Consider the following 18,054-nt stretch of genomic DNA (forward strand, 5'->3'; position numbering starts at 1 on the left):
CGCCAAAAGTTTCGTAATTAGCCTCATCAATCCTACTGATTAGCGGGAAGATCCATCAAGATTGCAGCGCGTACGTTGTACTATAAGGTTGATCGATGATCGACAGTGACTAATCCGCGAGGTAAAAACCGTATACAGCGATTCCCGGGCGCAGCTGCTGTTCCCGCAGGTGCTCTCCCTCTCTCGCCTCCTTATGTGTACAATTATCGCCGCGGTAATTACAGCTGTGCTATCCGTTTTTCATACGCGTGATTTACACTCGCGATCGGCCGTGTGTAATTTGAGCTCTGTCCGCGTTTCTCAATAGTGCGTCAGCAGCCTCGAGAGAGAGAGAGAGAGAGAGAGAGAGAGAGAGAGAGAGAGAGAAAGAGAGAGAGAGAGAAAAGCTCGGCTCTCGTCGATCGAGACTTATCCATCATCGTCGCCGAGAATCCCAATGTGTACAGGCCGATGAAAAGCCTGCGATCAGCTCTCGCGAGGAGGAAGTCGCCAAACAGGTGAATAAGTAGAGGCGGGGTGGAAAGAGTGCAGCTCTCGGGTCGCGTCTCCTGCGATTTCAGGGGATATAGCAGTCGGTCGTCGGGCTGCTACTATCGCGCATCGGTCTTCTCTCTCGCGCGCGCGCGCAAGCCCATCGAGATAGAGCCAGGACGAAGGTCCGGGGAATATTGAGCCGGTCCGTTAATGTTTATAACGACGTTAGACGTGGAGGCCGCTGCCCGGCTGCCTCGGGACACACAGGAACTGACATAAGCGCGGCCGTGTGTATGTAGAGCACGTAAACCGCCGCCGCCGCCAACGCCGCGTCCTCTCTCTCTCTCTCTCTCTCTCTCTCTCTCTCTCTCTCTCTCTCTCTCTCTCTCTCTCTTGCGCAGTTCGACGGGTAGGAGCCGCAGCAGAAAGCGGAGGGGTGAAAGAGAAGCCCTGTCTAATCGATGCCGCGGCGGTGCTGCGCTGGCTATTACGCACCTTAATGTCCTCCTCTCCTCCAGCGGCGCTCTGCCGCCCACTTGCGCGCTCCCTCGCTCCCGACGACGACGTCCCGGCGGCGGCTCTTTTCAGAGAGCTAGGCGGCCATGACACGTGTCAATCTACCGCAGACGCCCGCGATCGATACGCCGCCGACGGACCTCGAGAATATCCTTCTCTCTTTCTCGCCTTCTCCTCCGCTCTCCTCTCTCCCTATACCTCGCCTTTCTTCCTCCGCCGGCACAGCTATACGGAGCGAGCATTACTTTTTATGGGGTTATAGAGCTGTCTCCCTCCCCTAGCGCGTCTTTCCCGTCCACCTTTTCCTCTACTTCGTCACCCTTCACCTACGCTGCTACTGCTGCCGCTTCTTCGCTTATATTATTTTCTCTCGCTGTTTTTGAATTTCGAGGCTTTCCCGCCAAAAGAGATACAAATTTGAAATCGAACCGCGGACGCGCCGTAAACGCACTGCAGATCCACTTTTCTTCGGAGAACCGTGGACCGCACTGCGGCATTTCAAGCTGTGACGGTCGCGTTCTGATTGTGCTTTATTTTCGGCTTTTTTCCCCCGCGAGAATTGATAGATGGCCCGACAGTTTTTTGGACAGCGCGTTGATAGACGCAGCGCGGAAGGAAGTCGTCGTCAGCGTTTCTCGATTTTATTTTCCGAACACACAACGAGAACTTTGGCTCTGTTATATGATTTTAGCGCGAGCGTTTCATCGCGAAGCCATTTACAAATTCGCAATCGAGTAAAAATGTCGTATAATAGGCGAGGACGGCGCGCCGGCCAAAAGTTCAAACGCGCGGAGAGATGAAGAGGGGGGGGGGGGAGGACGAAACGAGGATATAGGCAAAAAAAAATCGACAAACGCTTCATTGCATCCTTTACCTGGATTGCCTCTGCAGCGCCATCCTCCTCCTCCTCCTTTTTTCTCATTTTCCTCCGTCTTTTATTTATTCCACTCCCTTTCCCACTATTGTCCTTTCTTATTTTCCCCCTTCCGCTTCTCTCTGCCTCTCCCTCCCTTTTTCTCTTTCCGTCCGCAGCTCTATTCTCATTCTCCGTGTCTCTTCTCTCTCTCTCTCTCTCTCTCTCTCTCTCTCTCTCTCTCTCTCTCTCTCTCTCTCTCTCGATCGGCCTGTAAAACTTTTATTCGACCTAACGAGCGCATTACGCTTAATTTATACGGGCAGCATGGATCGGGCTTTTCGCGTTTCCTGCCGTAATTTCTCCGTGCGCCGCATGCCGGGCTATACGCGCGCGTATATAATGCAGAGAGAGAGAGAGAGAGAGAGAGGGAGAGGAGAGACAACGGCGATTATACGGATGCGGGATTGTCGCAGATAAGCCGCCGCAGCGCCACCGTCGCTGCACCGGTTCCTCTGGCTTCGAGGTCAAGACATAAGTTTCCTCGGCGTGATACCGTAAAACTGCTACTCATTACGGACGTTGAATATTTACCGCGAAAAATTCTCCAACTTGGCCGCGCGCGGCGAGAGTAACGCGATAAGATGATGCATGATTACGCCGGGCCGATAAAGCATCCTTTAATGGATATTTTTCTTCGAGCCTTATCCCGAGAGCGAGTTGTCGCTTTGTCAGTGGGATTCTGATATATTCAACACAAATAATTACGCTGAATTCGATTCAGAAATATACAACGCATTCAGACTAGAAACTTCCTGATTCTGTATATACTGCGGCGCGCGTCGTTACCGTGAATTATTCGACACCATATAATATTATTAATTCATTGCCCACAGCAGCAGCAGCAGCAGCAGCGGCATGCAGCTCATATATACACGCTTTTCATTTAACTTGAAATATTCAAAGCGATAAGGCTATCGAGTCGGCGCAATTTGTTTTCACCACTTTATGCGACATTATATTCCGCGCACAGGCGTATACACACAGCAGCTAGTCCTCTTCTTCTTCTTCTTAGCCCCGCGAGCTTTTCATTATACACACAAACACATACGAAGGGCGACTCCGTCTCGGAGCAGAGAGAGAGAGAGAGAGAGAGAGAGAGAGAGAGAGAGAGAGAGAGACTCGAAAGCCAGATCGCAAGCGGAAAAGTTTCGAACAGGGCGCAGATGTCGCGGCGCGCACGTATGCGCGCTTTATCTGTAATATCGATCTCGGGAGCGGCATGTAAGTCCGCCGGAGAGTAGAGAGAGAGAGAGAGAGAGAGAGAGAGAGAGAGAGAGAGAGAGAGAGAGAGAGAGAGGCTAAACGAATTAATCCGCATTGATTTGTTTAAGTTTCAGCGTCATAATTTACAGGTTTGCGAGCGCGAGCGCGCACGTGATGTGGGAACCCGCGAGTTTCTCTATATCCCTCCTCAGTGTGTATGTGTGTATTATATATGGCGCGCTTCAAGGGAGGGAATATTTAGCGCGATAAATTTGCAGATTGACGCGATATAGCGCATATTCTGCCATAATAAAATTATGTACTCTCTTGTCGTTCCTCTTTCTCGCGCTCGCCCGTACTTTATCGCCTCGCTCTCTGCACACACGAGAGCTCCTTGAAATTCCTCTCCTCGATCCGAGCGACTCTAATTCTCGATCCATCACGGTAGCACGCGCGTTTGCAGAATCCAGTGCATTCGCGAGGTGGGGCTAATTTTCCGGCCCTGTGTATTATATCTGCACGCGCTCGAGTTCCGTTTTCAGCGTCCAAGAGATCATCCCGAGCTAGTCGCTCGCCGCCGCGCACTATCTGGCTGGCATCTCGCGCGGCACGTTTCGTCCGGCGAGAATAACGTGCGCGCGTCGCCCATAGGGGTTCCCTCTCGCGCGCGCACGTATGTATCGTGTCGCGTCAATCTCTCGGAATTTATCGGCCGGCTGTATATAAGACACGATTTATGCGATTCACCCAATTACAAAGTGTATATCCCTCTGACGCGCCGGCTCCCGCATGCCGATGCGCGCAATTTGTTCTCTCCTCTCGCTCGTCCTGCAGCCGTGTACGTACACCTTATTTCGCGCCGCGCGCGCGGGGATACATAATTCGTTATCTCGTTCCTCTCTTTTTTCCCTCGCGGCTCTCGCGACGCGGAGAGACGGGCGCGCTCGCGATCCGATAATATTCCGGGAATTCGCAGCTCGCCGCGCGATCCGTCTTACTTTTACGGCCCTCTATAGAGAGATAACTCGCTATGGGGATGCTGCGCTTGTTGCGCCGCGTGTGTGAGAAGAAACGCCGTTTACTCGGATGCATTACGTGTAGGTACGCGTATACGGCGAGATTAGCCGCGCGCAGAGGCTCCCTGCTGTAGGAATGAGGATGTTTCTCGCGCGCGAACGTGGCCAGAGGGGGTGTGATTCGCGGCGATTGTGTCGTGTACGCGTAATGATAGATTTCTCCGCGCGCGCGCGCGCGCGTATTTTCGCGCATATACACGCTGTCGGAGGAATTCAAGTCCCCGCAATAACTCACCGACGCTGTGTGTGGAGGGATTTTCGAATGTCGCTTATTCGACTGTGAGATAAAAAGAAAAGCGTTTTTCCCCGTAGCAGTAGAGCGTGGAGGATGATTCAGCTGCGCGTCGGGAGGAGACAAAAGAAAAAGTGATCGCAATTATCGAAGGGGCGTTTTCTTATCTGCGTATAGAAGAAAGCGCCGTAGGCAGTCCGAGCCGCAGGTGTATGCGCTCACGGGCGAGGCGGCCCTTCAGATCCCCGAGGAGAGCGCCGGAAACATGCAAAAGATGTGGGCGAGCTGCACTATATGCTCCGACCCACATTGCGTAACGAAATTCGCTTGTTTAGTGCCGGCACCCCCCGCCGGCCCAAAGCTCGTCCGTGACACGTTCGACGCGACAAGAGGCAAAAGACGCGTAGGTCATCTCGCAGGGACCGTTATTATACTTTTACCGGAAAATCGCTGGCTTTCCCCGATGGTTTCTAGTATCTACCGTTGCCATCCCGACTTTCTTGCGGTTGGCCCCTCTCTTACTCCATATATTAAAACACTCGAAGAGTAACAATTCATCCTACAACATATTGTTTCTAATACTTTTTTATCTGTACTATTCTCTATACTGTACAACAATCCCCTGGCCTTTTTCTCTTTCGTTCTCTCATTCCGAGGGATAACAAGAGCAGTCGGCCCGACGACGTTCTCTATCCTCTCTCTGCGTCTACGGACGACCGCGGCGCGACGGAAACTATGACGATGTCGTAAAAGATCCTCCATCTCTCCGCGTCTCTCGTTTTCTTTTTCTTCGGCTTGCACTCATTCTGAGGTACGACCCTGTCGCTCGTTGGACGACGAGCACGACGACGACGAGGCGTCCCGGAGAAAGTATGTACGGCGTGTGTTTGCCGAGCGAATCGAGAGACGCTGACGCGAAAACATATCCGAGCAACTTCGTTCCCTCTCTCTCGCAAATCACGTTTTTCTGCACGCGATTTCCTCGCACGAGAGCTTTGCTTTTCTTCGCTCTTTTCGGCTTCGAGCAGACGTGAGTTTCTTTATTATTTAGCGCAACGTAGACTGTATACCCTCGATATGGCTTTTATCGCTCTGTTGTCGAAAGTCTGCGGAACGAGGGCTTGAACTCAGTTAATCTACGTAAATTGTGTTTGACGCGATAATTCAGGGACGATTTTTGACATTCATCCTTAGAGTCCGACGGAGGAATAAAGTTTTACCTTCTGCCTTTTTAAAAAATAGACACATAATACGTATATTTGTTTTTAAACTATAAGCTAAGTTTTAATATATTTAATTCGCTGAGTGCTAATGCCATACTGACGAATGAAAAATACTCGAGACATATAGATTATATCAATAGTGTGCCGAAAATCGAAATGATATCGAGACAATCACATTTTTATTCGATACAAAAGAAGCCTGGTAAAGATGTTGTCTATACTGCTCTCACCAGTCACTAGCCAATTCTATTGAAATAGAGCAGTGACTGGACAGCACTGGCCGATAACTGGTCAACATAATGCTTATTTTTCTACCAGGGATCAATAGTATGTAACTCTATGTAGTGGAAAAACAGTGTTTTTTGGGACGACATCCCCTTAATATTAAGTCTTAAGACGATATTTTTCATATTTTTATAGGTCCAGTCCGTAAGACTGCATTGTTCTCATATCGCAGTAATTTTTATTTTCAAAAGTCAAGAATCTCGCGATAATAACAGCACACACCTCCTGTTATCGTGGTTTTCAAATTTCTATCAACAGATGATCAATTACCGGGTCTCTTTAAAGTCGGATACAATAGGGTACAAAACATTTTATAACATAATTTACTAAGTATTTCAGGACTATAAAAGCGCTTCTTCACGACAGTCCATAACACCAAGAAGCGCCGGAGAGTCAGACCGATAGACCTTCACGAATTCGGACTGCTCCCTCCACACTCTTGCCTGCTCTCATCCAAAAAAAAAAAAAAAAAAAAACCAACGCTCCAGAGCCCCGCAGTAGGGCAAAGGGGAGATTCTCGCGCCCGCCGCGACGGATAATTGAGAGCGGGTGTCAGCTGGCAGTGCGTATACCGAGTTGCTGCGCGCGGACTTTACACACCGCTGGCGGGGCACACGTGCAGCTTTATACACACATAGCCTCGTGCTCTACCGCCAGTGCGCTGCAGCAGCAGCAGCAGCAGCGGCGGCGGGTATACATAATAGCTTCACCTCTCTCCTTTATTTTTGCTTGTTCTCGCGCGGGCCGCCGCCTCCGCGGCGTTTAAGGCCCAGTATGCGGGGATCGCCACTAAATCGGCGGCCGACCGGGTGAGCGCATGCACTTTTAATTGACAGGAATGTTTAGCGGTAATGAACGCCCCGACATGAGAAGAAGACACGAGCTTGTGCTCTCGCCGGGGAAAAGGAGAGCTGCTGCTGCTGCTGGAGCCAGTGCAAAAAAAAGGAAGAAAAATCGAGAGGCGCAGAGCGAGAGGAGTTAAACGGCCGAGGAGGATGAAAAAAAGACGGACGCGATGAGAGTGGATGAAGGAGGATGAGAGGAAAGGAGGCGAATTAAGCGGACACCACACGGCCGCGAAGAAGAGGATATATGCGAAGAGAGGAAGGGAAAGGAGTCTGAAAGATGAAAACTGCGCGCTGCTCATGGCCCCTTTTTGCCCTCGCGGTTATTTGTTTGCTTTTTGCCCTTTCCGAGACAAAGGGCAGTGCATAATGAACCGGGACAACGGAGCTGCGCGATGCCTGAGTTATGGCTTGTACTTAGGCCTACGAACTCTATACACGCAGTATATTTTATCACTTATTTGCTGCTGACATTTATACTTGACATCGCGATTTTTGAACAAAATTCTGGAGATCATCGCGTTACGTAACATGTTCTCTATAATACCGGTTTGATCTGAATCAATCTTCACTTATATAGGATCGAAAATTTCAATAGAAATGAATTTTCATTCGCGACACGGCTTCTGTGTCAGATCGTATACACTGAAAAAAAACACAGTCGTTTCTGCTGTAAAGTCCGGTAGTTTTAACCGTTCTGCCACCGTAATGACTGTTCAGTAAGAAGAACGGTGTGCCACTGGTAGTTTTGGCGAGTCGCGACTCGTAAAATTGGTCGCTTACGCGGGACACCAGCAAAATCGACCAAACCGATTCTTTAAAACTGCTGAACTCTACGGTAATTTTGGCGAGTCTTCGTACAATGACGGATTACTGGTGCGAGTTCAGTTAAAATGGCTGTGTTGTTTTTCAGTGTACCACAATTTCATTGCTTCAGAACTTGGAAAATTACACATTGTACCGTGTCGCTTTACAACCCGGCTATTTTCAAAAAGCTGACCAGCCCCCTAAAAATATTCACCGCATCAAGCTCGTAACAAAAGACCCGCACGCGCAGCATTTGATTGTTATACACTCTCGAAACGAAATTCCTCAAGCCGACCTATAACACCCCCGCACGAGTTATAAATTCAATACCGATCATCGTATCCGTACAACATCAAAGCTCTCTTCGCGGTGTATTACAGGTATGGTACATGCATTCACGCGCATAAACTGGCGAATGCTCAGAAGCCCCGCAAAGCGCATAAATCGCGGCAATGAAAAGAGATACTCGCTCGCGCGTCACGCCCAGAGAGGGAAAGAGAGAGAGAGAGAGAGAGAGAGAGAGAGAGAGAGAGAGAGAGAGAGCGTCATCCAAAACCGCAGCTTACACGCAGCGGTAGCGGCCAAGGATCCAAGGCTAAAGAACCGGCGCGACTAGATAGAGACACGGCGACGGGGCATATAAACATCGGCCAGCTCCTCTCTCTCTCTCTCTCTCTCTCTCTCTCTCTCTCTCTCTCTCTCTCTCGCTCACCTATACATACATACATACATGCATGCACATATCCCATATACCGCAACGCAGAAGAAATGCGCGCGAGCGCTACCGAGAGTACCGCGAGCGCGTACAGTGCAGCGTAGGTATATAAGGAATATAGCATCAGCAGCATCACGCACGTATCTTCAAAACGAGCGCACGCGGAGAGAGAGAGAGAGAGAGAGAGAGAGAGAGAGAGAGAGAGAGAGAGGAGAGAAGCGCAGTAGGAGAGGATAACGTGCACCGCTGGCGGGCGTGGCCTTGACGATGCTGCGGCTAACGCCACGGGCGAGCGCCTCCTGGTGGGGGTATTCTATGACGCTATAGATCACCGCTGCTCCGCCCTGAGCGAGAGCCGGTGGGCGGAGCCTCGGGCGAGAGCTCGGCTCGTAGCGCCGCGCTGCGGATGATGCTCCATATAGCCATGTGTATAGCTATACAGCTGTACGCGGAGCGATACCGTAATCGACTTTGGATTTTCCGCGCTTCTGGCTGTGTTGCTCTCTGCGAAGTGCGAGCTAATGCGTGGACGCTTCGGGTCACCGTAGACGCGGGAGAGCCGCGCGACAGAAGCGCTGCCGTGTTCCGTCGTTGTTTGCGCTTTTCCGAGCGAGTTTTCAGCGTTGATACGACGACCGGGGCACGAGCGAGCAATCCCAGCTAGACTACGGATCGTTGCCAGACGTTTCCTCGGCCGAAACACGCTGCCAAACAGGATTCCACAGTCGATTACAGTCGAACGCGCGATTTTGAGGTTAGAATTTGCTTTTCTCGAGATCCCGTGACAGAACGACCAGCCCCGGGTCTACCCACACTCCCACGGGCGCCCCGATGCAAAAGTCAAAGGAATCGGTACTCACGTGCTCGCTGGAACGTCGGAGGGCGAGGATCCCGCGATGAAAACGTCGAGAAATCCACAGCTGAGGCCACGCGCGGCCGTAGTTCCAGCGTCGTCCGTCTCTCGCGAGCGCTGCAGCCTGGCTTGACGAGCGAGGGAGCTATGGGCGGGCAATAAAGCACGCGGAATGGAGGGGGACTACCCCACCCCACTCGGCCGTCAGATATATACGTATATAGTCGGGCAGAGATCTCTCAGGTTGTTCCGTGTGCTCTCGGGCCCGCCTTCTCTCGTGGCGATGCACCTCGCGGCTCGCACGCGCCTAGAGAGCTCCATGTGGCCGTTGGGCCTTGACTGCAGCAGGCAGTCTCGCGTCGCTAGCTGGATTTTTCTCCCGGTTTTCCTCCGATCTTCGCTTGCATCGTCGTCGCACCTGGAAACGATGAATCTGGCTTGTGATCGCGTGATTTTCCCGTCGGAAAACTGCTTCATGCTTACAACTATCGTTCGCCAAGAACCTCAGCGCCGCATAACCTCCAATTTTTTGTCAACGTCGCCGACACACAGCAACAACAGTATTCAGGCCTCCCGACGAGCTCGAGCACGCAATATCGTCCTCGCGTGCAGCCGCAGCCGGCGCTCATTCACTCACGGCTCTCGCGAGTCGCGTCCTCTCTACATGTAACAGCACACTATACACTCGCGCTTCTCCTTCGCGCTCGGTGCACAAAGGGGGAGAGAGCGAATTGAGTCGCGAGGAGGGGAAAAGGCGCGCGGCCCTCCTCGTCCGGCAGTAGCGCGGTAGCGCACGCCCCCCTCTTTCTCTCTCTCTCTCTCTCTCGCTCTTTCTCTACGGTGAAATTCGCGCCGCCGTCGCGACGGCACTCTCCGGTAGTCAGTCAGCGCTGGACCGCCGCCCGCTTCGCATTTCGACACATCGCACGGATCGGGTTGCGCTTTTCTTCAGCTCCAGCCGAATTTCGCGATTTTTCTCTCCCCCCACCAGCAGCAGCAGCAGCTTCACCGGCCGCCCCTCCTCCGCCCCCCTTCCTCCACCTCCGCAGCCGGCGGTGGACAGCCTGGCGGCCTTGTTTGTTTTCGCGAGAAGGTATACGATTTTCGATTTTCGAGAAGAGCAAGGAAACACGGAATCGTTATTGTTGTTGTCGATGGATGGACAGTGCGCGCGACCGGAAGTGTGCGGGAGACTAGCTGCCGAGCGATGTGTATACGATTGAATTTCTCCGCTGCACGCAAAGTGATCGTTACTGGTATACGTGCGTATGACGTTCTATGATTATACATATTACAGTGTCTGAAGGATTTTCTCTTTACCCCGCCGATGCTAACGAGTCGGTCGACGAGGCCGCGTGACACTGCTGTGATATTTTTATGTACTCACGGGGAAGAGAGTAACCGAGTGCCATGACGCGTGAGAATTAGTCGCGTCACCGGTTGTATACGACGAGAAGAGTAGTGCTATTTTGTATCAATCAAGTGCCAGAATAATAGTATATCCGTAGTAGAGTGCAATGACAGAGCCGCGATGAGGTTAGAGCAGCCGTCGATAGGCAGGAACAGTGCGAGCGATTTGGACTGGTGAATTCCGGAAGGACGAGGTCAACATCGAAGAGATATTTTTCGAGGAAAGACTGACGCCGACGAAGAACGAGCTGGAGGCCGCCACAGTCGAGACCGTTCGCAGGACGCAGATGACCCGTAGGAAACAGCACGCACCGCAACGCATGAAATGTGAGTGTTTGCGTCATTTTTTCCTTTCGTCGTCGCGCGGCGGCGAAAGGTTTTCGGTATCTGCTTACAATACCGGAAGATGCGTAGGCGTGTACAAGGCGATTCTATTATCCATGCGACTGTCTTGTACACGAGAGACATTTTCGAAATTCTCGGAACCCACACACACGTTACTCATAACGACGCTTATCAATCAGGAAAAACAGCCTGTAAACATCCTCCACAGCCGCTCATGGAGTGTATCAGAAAGCCATAAACTTCGAGGTTTCATTTTCCCCTTGATTACCATCTCCTCGCCGTGGGTCAACCATCCGCCTCGATACGTAAAAATCGTAACCTATAACGCCCAGGAATTTTCGTAACATCCATAACAGCGAGATTTGTGTATTACATAACGTATACCCACGGCGCGCATCGGCGTCGGGCTTTCCCCACGTGGGAAGAGCGTCTGCGGGCGTAAACAAACTCTCTCTCTCTCCGTTGTCTAGCGGAGGAGAGCATCGCCGGCGAAGTTTGTTCGCGGGAGGGGAAGCATTTACGATTCACTTTATACCTACTTGCTTCTCCGAAAAAGTCGACGGTAAATCAGGTCGGAGTCGCGAACGCGAATAAATCCGCCGGCGAGCGCTTTTCTCTCCTTCCTTTTTTTCCGCCTCTTCTCTCCCTTGCGCGCGCGCGCGCGCGGATCTCTTTTCCGCGACCGAAAGTTTCCCTGTCGCTCTTGCGTTATATATACACTTTTGTATACGTTTGTTTGTCGGCTGCGTGGAATTTGTCTCTTCTCGGTGACGAGAGTGTGGATCGTGTTTCTCGATTATTGACAGGATGTTTCGAGAATTGTATTTTTGCGCGCTTGTGCGATTGTAGATAGAAACGGCTAATGTATTATTATAATCGTTGACTGAGAATAGGACGTTTAATATTCGCACAGCGTCGTAGACGCTCCTCGTAACGATAATAGATTGTTTATTATTCACGCTGCCGATATTATAATGCCGCATAGAAAATATATGATCCGACGCCGAATCTCAGAAATTAATGACGAGCGCGCAAAAAGTTCGATTATTCATAGCCACGAATACATACACCGCACACAGGTTTCTGAATGATTTACGAGGTACGTCCAAAAAATATAAAACCTTGCGACCGGCAGTTCGTTACGTCCAAAAGTGTTTCCACTCCGTCTCTTCTTATTTTGCCCTCTCCCTCGCTATATTTTCCGTAAAGTCAGTCGCGGAGCGGCTGCATTATATACAAGCCGTGTGCGGTTACATACCGGCTCTCTCTCTCTCTCTCTCGGCTGGAAGAGATTTCACGACGACGACGACGACGACGACGACGACGAAGGACACTCGTCGCGCCGCAGTCCGCGCGTATCGACGTATTTGGAATCAGCAGCGCTGCTGATGTCATTGAGGTTGCTGCGAGCAAAAGAGAGAGCAGCTCTCCAAAAGTAATGCGCGCAAAGTGTACGTACCGTGTATACCTCCTCTCTCGATCGAGTTTAACGCTGCACTGCAGCTGCTGCTGCTGCACTTTGTGAAAGGAAATTCGACGCCGCGTATAGCACACCGCAGTGACGACCGGAATTTTTCTCTCTCTCTCTCTCTCTCTCTCTCTCTCTCTCTCTCTGCTGCTCTGACCCCTTATAGCTGTCATTATTCCGAATTCCCTTGTAGTTTATTCCATTCTTTTTATCATACAATTTATATCGAGAGAGAGAGAGAGAGAGAGAGAGAGAGAGAGAGAGAGAGAGACAGAGCTGAGCGAGTCGATAAATCAAGCGCGGCTATAGGTAGGAATTCGAATGGAATTAACGTCCGCGTTCAATTTTAATTTTGTTTCCCTTCATCGGCCACGCGCACTCTCTCGGCGGCGGGGATTTATACGCTCTTGCGCTGCAAGACAATCCGTGAATAATAAAAGAGAGCTGCTCTTGCGTGGAATTTCAATTCTTCGGCTATGCTTGCGCGCGCGCGTTTGACTTCATCAGCATGATTTAGAATGCGACGCATAGCTATACATTTTTCCCCGCTTCTTCTTCCGCCATTATCGATCCCGCCTTGATTCACACGAACGCGTTTCACGTAAGTCTAAATATAGATATCAACGGCGGAGTATACACACACACTCGGCGCCGCAGCAGCAGCAGCGGCAGCGACCATAGTCCTAAAAGTCGAGCGGTTGAGTTACAATCATGCATTTAGCGCAGGCGAAATTTACAGTGCATTAAGCATCGATATTTTATCTTTAAAAAGCGTTTACTGACCGCGCGCGCATAAAGCCCGCGAATTCGGGCCCCGGCAGTATAACGATATGACGCCGTGCAATTATAAGGTGAGAGCGAGAAAAGAGGAGAGCGACTCCTTTCTCCGCGGGCGTAAATCACGTTACGGAACGAGAAAAAAAATCTCGAAATCCGATGCATACAATTGAGAATTGAATTCCGCGCGCGCGGTGCGCATGTGACTTTTCGAGAGAGCAGCGGCAGTATATATAGAGCTAGCGCGAGCATCCCAAGTGGGGGGAGGGCCGTAAACGAGGCGCAAAATTTGCCTTCCATCACGGATGAAGCCATCAGCGAAAGTGGATGACGCTGCTCGCGAGAGCAGCGTTAGGAAATAAAATACGGGCCGCGCGAGAGAGCGGGGGTCGCCATGGCGACGGTTAATTTCTCCGCTTAATTTATGGTGGACCGGTGAAAGGGACGCGGCTGCTGCCACTGCAGTCCACGTGCGCGCGTGTGTATGGCTGTAGGTATATAGATACCGCTGCGCGCATTGTTATGTTGTGAAAAAGATAGTAGGCTGCAGGTTGTCTTCGTTGACGTTAACGACTCTCGCTCGCGACTTCATTGTCGCGCGACGATCGACGAAGCGTTTACCTGTTATAACTATTATTATCAATCTTGTATATAATCCAGTATTCGTGAGAGTTAAAGCGTCTCGACAAAATTGACGACAACGAGAGAGGGAGAGCGAAACGACCTTGAGCATTATATCTCCTCTCTCTGGCGAGTTAGCTCCGCGCGGATATAGACTGACCGCCGCACAGTAATTCGGTCCTTTAACGAACGCTTTAAAGCCGTGTCCGATCGCGAAAAAGTTTAATTAGTTTTTTAAACGTTCGTGGTCTGCGCCGCCGCCGCCGCCGCCACCGCCGCGCTCGCCGTTTTATGGCGTTATTAAGCTCCCGCGCGCTTTTGCTCTCTCTGTCTCTCTCTCTCTCTCTCTCTCTCTCTCTCTCCCGCTGCAGACACGCACGTGCTCTCCCCGATCGCGATACACTCTCGCTCTGCTGCTGCGGAAGCTGAACTGCGGTCACGCTTTTTCAATTGGCCGCTCTCTCTCTCTCTCTCTCTCTCTCTCTCTCTCTCTCTCTCTCTCTCTCTCTCTCTGTGGCTTCCCTCGCGTGATGCGTATTTTTTACCAATTTTCTGATTACACGATTCGATTCTTTTTTTCCGTTTCGCTCGGGAGGAAAATACGTCCGGTCGCGGATTGCTTTGTGCTCTCGGTCCTCTGCGGTTATTTTCGACTCGAGCTAGACGCTATTATGGAGCGAAGACAGAGGGGCTGTATATATAAAGAGATTAAGAGAGTCGAGAGCGAGATGGATAGCGGGAGAGACGTCTGAAATATTAGTCACGGATGCGAGAGAGAGAGAGAGAGAGAGAGAGAGAGAGAGAGAGGCGTCGTCGATGATTGATTCGTCGAAAGACGCGCCTAATTTATTCAATGCCGGGGTTGGCTTTTCGCGCTCGCGGTAGCTGTTCGTACTTCATTTTTAAGTCGGACGATCTTCATTATAATGGGCAAGCAACTCTCGGCGGTGTGCTTTAAAATAATCCTCTACAATATAAAATGCATCATCGCATATCGGCCGTTCCAAAAATATCTGTATCTCGGCGAAAATCAAGCAGCTTTTCCATGTACATGAATCTTATCTGATTTATTCCCTTCGGAAACTCGGCTGCAGCGGCACGAGAGAACTGACTTACCGTACGAGATCTGGCCGTCTGGAAATTCCGTGAGACTATACTCACGCACGGGAACCTTCGTCAGTGATGCGATATGGTATATGTATAGGGAAAAGCGTCGTCTCTCTCTCGCTCTCTCTCTCTCTCTCTCTCTCTCTCTCTCTCCCGGCGTCAGTTTTTGCCTCTCTCGCGCGCTTGAAGGATTTATAGCGGCCGGGTATACAGCGTACTACACTGCCACTGCTATACTACTGGCAGTTACTCAAATACCGAGAAGAGGAAGATCTTCCCGACAAAAGCGCGCGCCGGCTGCGGTGAAAGTTTGCGCAATGGGCGGCACGTGTTTTTCCGCTGCTGCGACTAGCAGCCTGTCCTGCGACCTTATAAGTGCGTCCCGGAATGTGCCCTCACGCCGGTGAAAATTTCGGAGCAGGTATTCCTCAACTCGACGCCGTTAAATTTTACCTAACGCGCAGCGTATAAGGTCGAGCCCTCCCATTGCGCGCTGCGAGGTATTCTTGCGCAATTCCAAAGGCTGCTGCGCGAGCGTGGATAATTTTGACGAGACGCGTCAAAATAGTAGGGCTGCACGGCTCGCTTCCGCGAAAACTTAATTAAGCAATTATACGCCCGAGGAATTGATACGCATAAGTATAAAGAGTCGCAGTCTCAAGGTTGCCAGCGACGACGATAATAATAGAACCGCCGCGCGGCAGCAAAAATACACACACACACAAAGAATCTGTTTGTCGGCACGTAATCCCGTGCTCGTCACACGCAGGATAGTAACGAAGCAACGACAGAGTCTACTCACGCGGATGTGTGATACTCCGCCGCGCGATAAATTTGCCAAGCTGAGACGGCCGGATGACAGACTACGGCGGGGGTGACCAGATCAAAGCGGGCCTCGTGTCTTCTGGCCGTTTTAATTGATGCGTAGCTCGGTGCTTCATTGGCTCTCTTTATTTGGCACACCAGCCAGAAGCTGCGCCGGAGAGACTAGAGAGAAAGCGAGAGAGGGACTGTCGAAGCCTGCGCGCAACGCGGCAAAAAGCGCCGCTCAGCTGACGGATTACTTCCGATGACGGGACGCTATGGCCGCGCGTCTTTATTTTCGGAAATTACTGCACGATTTTTTATTATTCATCGCGACCGCTTTTTCACAGCTTCCCACTAGGTGTATTTTCGATTGTTCGAAAGATACCCATCGAGAAGCATTAGGGCTACAAGCTCGGCTCGTGACTGCTCTCTATAGTGCACAGAGAGGGCATTTTTCGTTAGGAAACAAACGGAGGAGTTCTCGCTGGCGCACAAATGCAGGGCCCATAAAATCGCACGTGGAGAGCGAGAGAGGAATGCAGCGATCCGAAAGCCATCTCGCGCGCATAATATGCCTCGCGTCGTCGTGTGGGTGCAGCGTATAGCATACACATAAGAAGAGCGGGAGAGAGAGAGAGAGAGAGAGAGAGAGAGAGAGAGAGAGAGAGAGAGAGCGAGAAACAAGAGAGCAGAGGCCTTAAGTGACTTTTGGTGTTTGGCCGCGAGCGCCGACAAGCGCAGCGGCAGGCCTCTCTCTCTCTCTCTCTCTCTCTCTCTCTCTCTATAATTCAGCGCTAGCTCTTCTGCAGCCGCGCGCGCCGATAAACTCGCCTAAATAATCGCATCGGGCAAGACACACTCGGCTATTTTGCATCCTTCTACCTCCGACGATGACCCGGTCAGTTACCGGTGCACGTATATTTTCGGCTGATCATACGTATCGATACCGAGAGACGCGGCCCACTTTCGCGCGATGATACGCGTCAACCTACATGTCAGAGTCGGAGACGCATTACTCATATAGTCGAGACGAGGACAATAAAGCGCGAGGGTTGCGCGCAGACCGCGGAAAATATAGCCCCGAAACCCAGTGAAACGCGCGCGCGGGCAGAAGTCGAGGGAGCCGCCGAGACGACCACTCGACTGTATAGATACACCCATACATACGCTGGCCGCGCTCTCTCGCGTGTGTATATCGGGAGAGAGAATCAGGGGAAGCAAAGTACTTTCTTTCTCCCCTTTACAATTCAACCCTCCCCCGCTCTCCTCCTCTTTTTTCTCCAGTCGGTACGAAGCAGCAGCGGCGGCGTTGGCGCTTCCCCGCCGACAGCAGCGCACTTCTCCTTCCGTCCGTCCGCGTCCGTCTCGACTCGTCTCGCGTGACGGCCTCGTCAGCCGTCAAGAGAAAACTCGCGCGTTCTCTCTCTCTCTCTCTCTCTCTCTCTCTCTCTCTCTACTCCCTCTAGCCTCTCGGATCGATAACCTGGCTCGCAGCTGCCATCACCCTCCTTGCAGACGCTCGAGCCGGAGCAGTGGCAGCATCCACCCATCGAACCGGTCGCCGTTCTCTCTCTCTCTCTCTCTCTCTCTCTCTCTCTCTCTCTCTCTCTCTCTCTCGCTGACGACCACCCACACCTCGCGCGCGCACTGCACCTACACATTCTATCTATAGTTCTCTCTCTCTCTCTCTCTCTCTCTCCAGTTCTCTCATCGCCTAAAACGACTCCCGGACGAGAGAGAGAGCGAGTGAGCGAGGCTAACGTTTTCTCCCCCGCGCGCGCTCTCGGTAGCTTTCAGTAGCAGCTTTCGTCCGTCCTCTCTGCGTTATCCCTTCGCCCCCTGCTCCCCCCCCCTCGGTATAGCGTCCAGTGTTATACCTCTACGCGCGCGCTCTGTACATATACCTATGCCGCAGCACACCAGCACACGCGACTCGCTGCTTGTGTCGAGCGGCGGCGGCGCGGCCGGGTCAGAAGACGTCTGCCTCCGATGCCCGGGCGAGCGACAGCTACCCCCACCCCCTTATTTTCCCGCGACTACTTTTCGCGCTGTGTATACCTATACGCTACTCTCTACTCTCGCACCCCTTTCGCCGCGAGTCGCCCTTTGGATTCTTTTTTTTCACCCCTGGCTCGTGATTGTCGCGTTATACCTTGTCGATAATCGAGAAAATTTTAGAATTCATAAACATTCGTCTATATTGCTACTTTTAAGTCGAAGCTCGGAATCCGAGAATCAATTACACGCGATCGATCCGGCGAGTGAATCGTTTACGTAGAGAATCCCTGCAGCAAAACACTGCATCCGCTCGTTGACGAGAGCAGGCGGAGAAAAAACGCTTAATGCGATCCAGCTACAGTAGTACACCGGACGG

At 51.6% G+C, this 18,054-nt stretch overlaps 2 protein-coding genes across 6 annotated transcripts in view; one reads left to right on the top strand and one right to left on the bottom strand.

Annotated features, from left to right (window-relative positions):
* LOC100116047 (zinc finger protein 729) overlaps positions 1-9,725 on the bottom strand; it is a 66,497-nt gene extending 56,772 nt beyond the window's left edge. For 2 of the 4 annotated variants that reach the window (XM_016986387.2, XM_016986384.2), the window contains exons 1-2: positions 9,629-9,721; positions 9,153-9,563 (exon numbers count right to left, since the gene is read on the bottom strand). The gene's annotated coding sequence lies outside the window, so the exon portion shown is untranslated. Of the gene's footprint in view, positions 1-969; positions 1,185-9,152; positions 9,564-9,628 lie in introns of those variants that run through there. The other 2 variants (XM_016986390.2, XM_031925774.1) reach the window with 2 other exon arrangements.
* A 151-nt stretch (positions 9,726-9,876) lies between these two features.
* The window catches only part of LOC100116264 (protein tiptop), a 120,481-nt gene continuing 112,303 nt past the window's right edge, over positions 9,877-18,054 (top strand). The window contains exon 1 of one of the 2 annotated variants that reach the window (XM_016986383.2): positions 9,877-10,882. In XM_016986383.2, coding sequence (XP_016841872.1) covers positions 10,843-10,882 — 40 coding nt within the window. In that variant the 5' untranslated portion in view covers positions 9,877-10,842. The remainder of the gene's footprint in view (positions 10,883-18,054) is intronic. The other variant, XM_008207187.4, reaches the window with a different exon arrangement.

Source organism: Nasonia vitripennis (genome assembly GCF_009193385.2).
Source record: "Nasonia vitripennis strain AsymCx chromosome 3 unlocalized genomic scaffold, Nvit_psr_1.1 chr3_random0004, whole genome shotgun sequence".
NCBI lineage: Eukaryota > Metazoa > Arthropoda > Insecta > Hymenoptera > Pteromalidae > Nasonia > Nasonia vitripennis.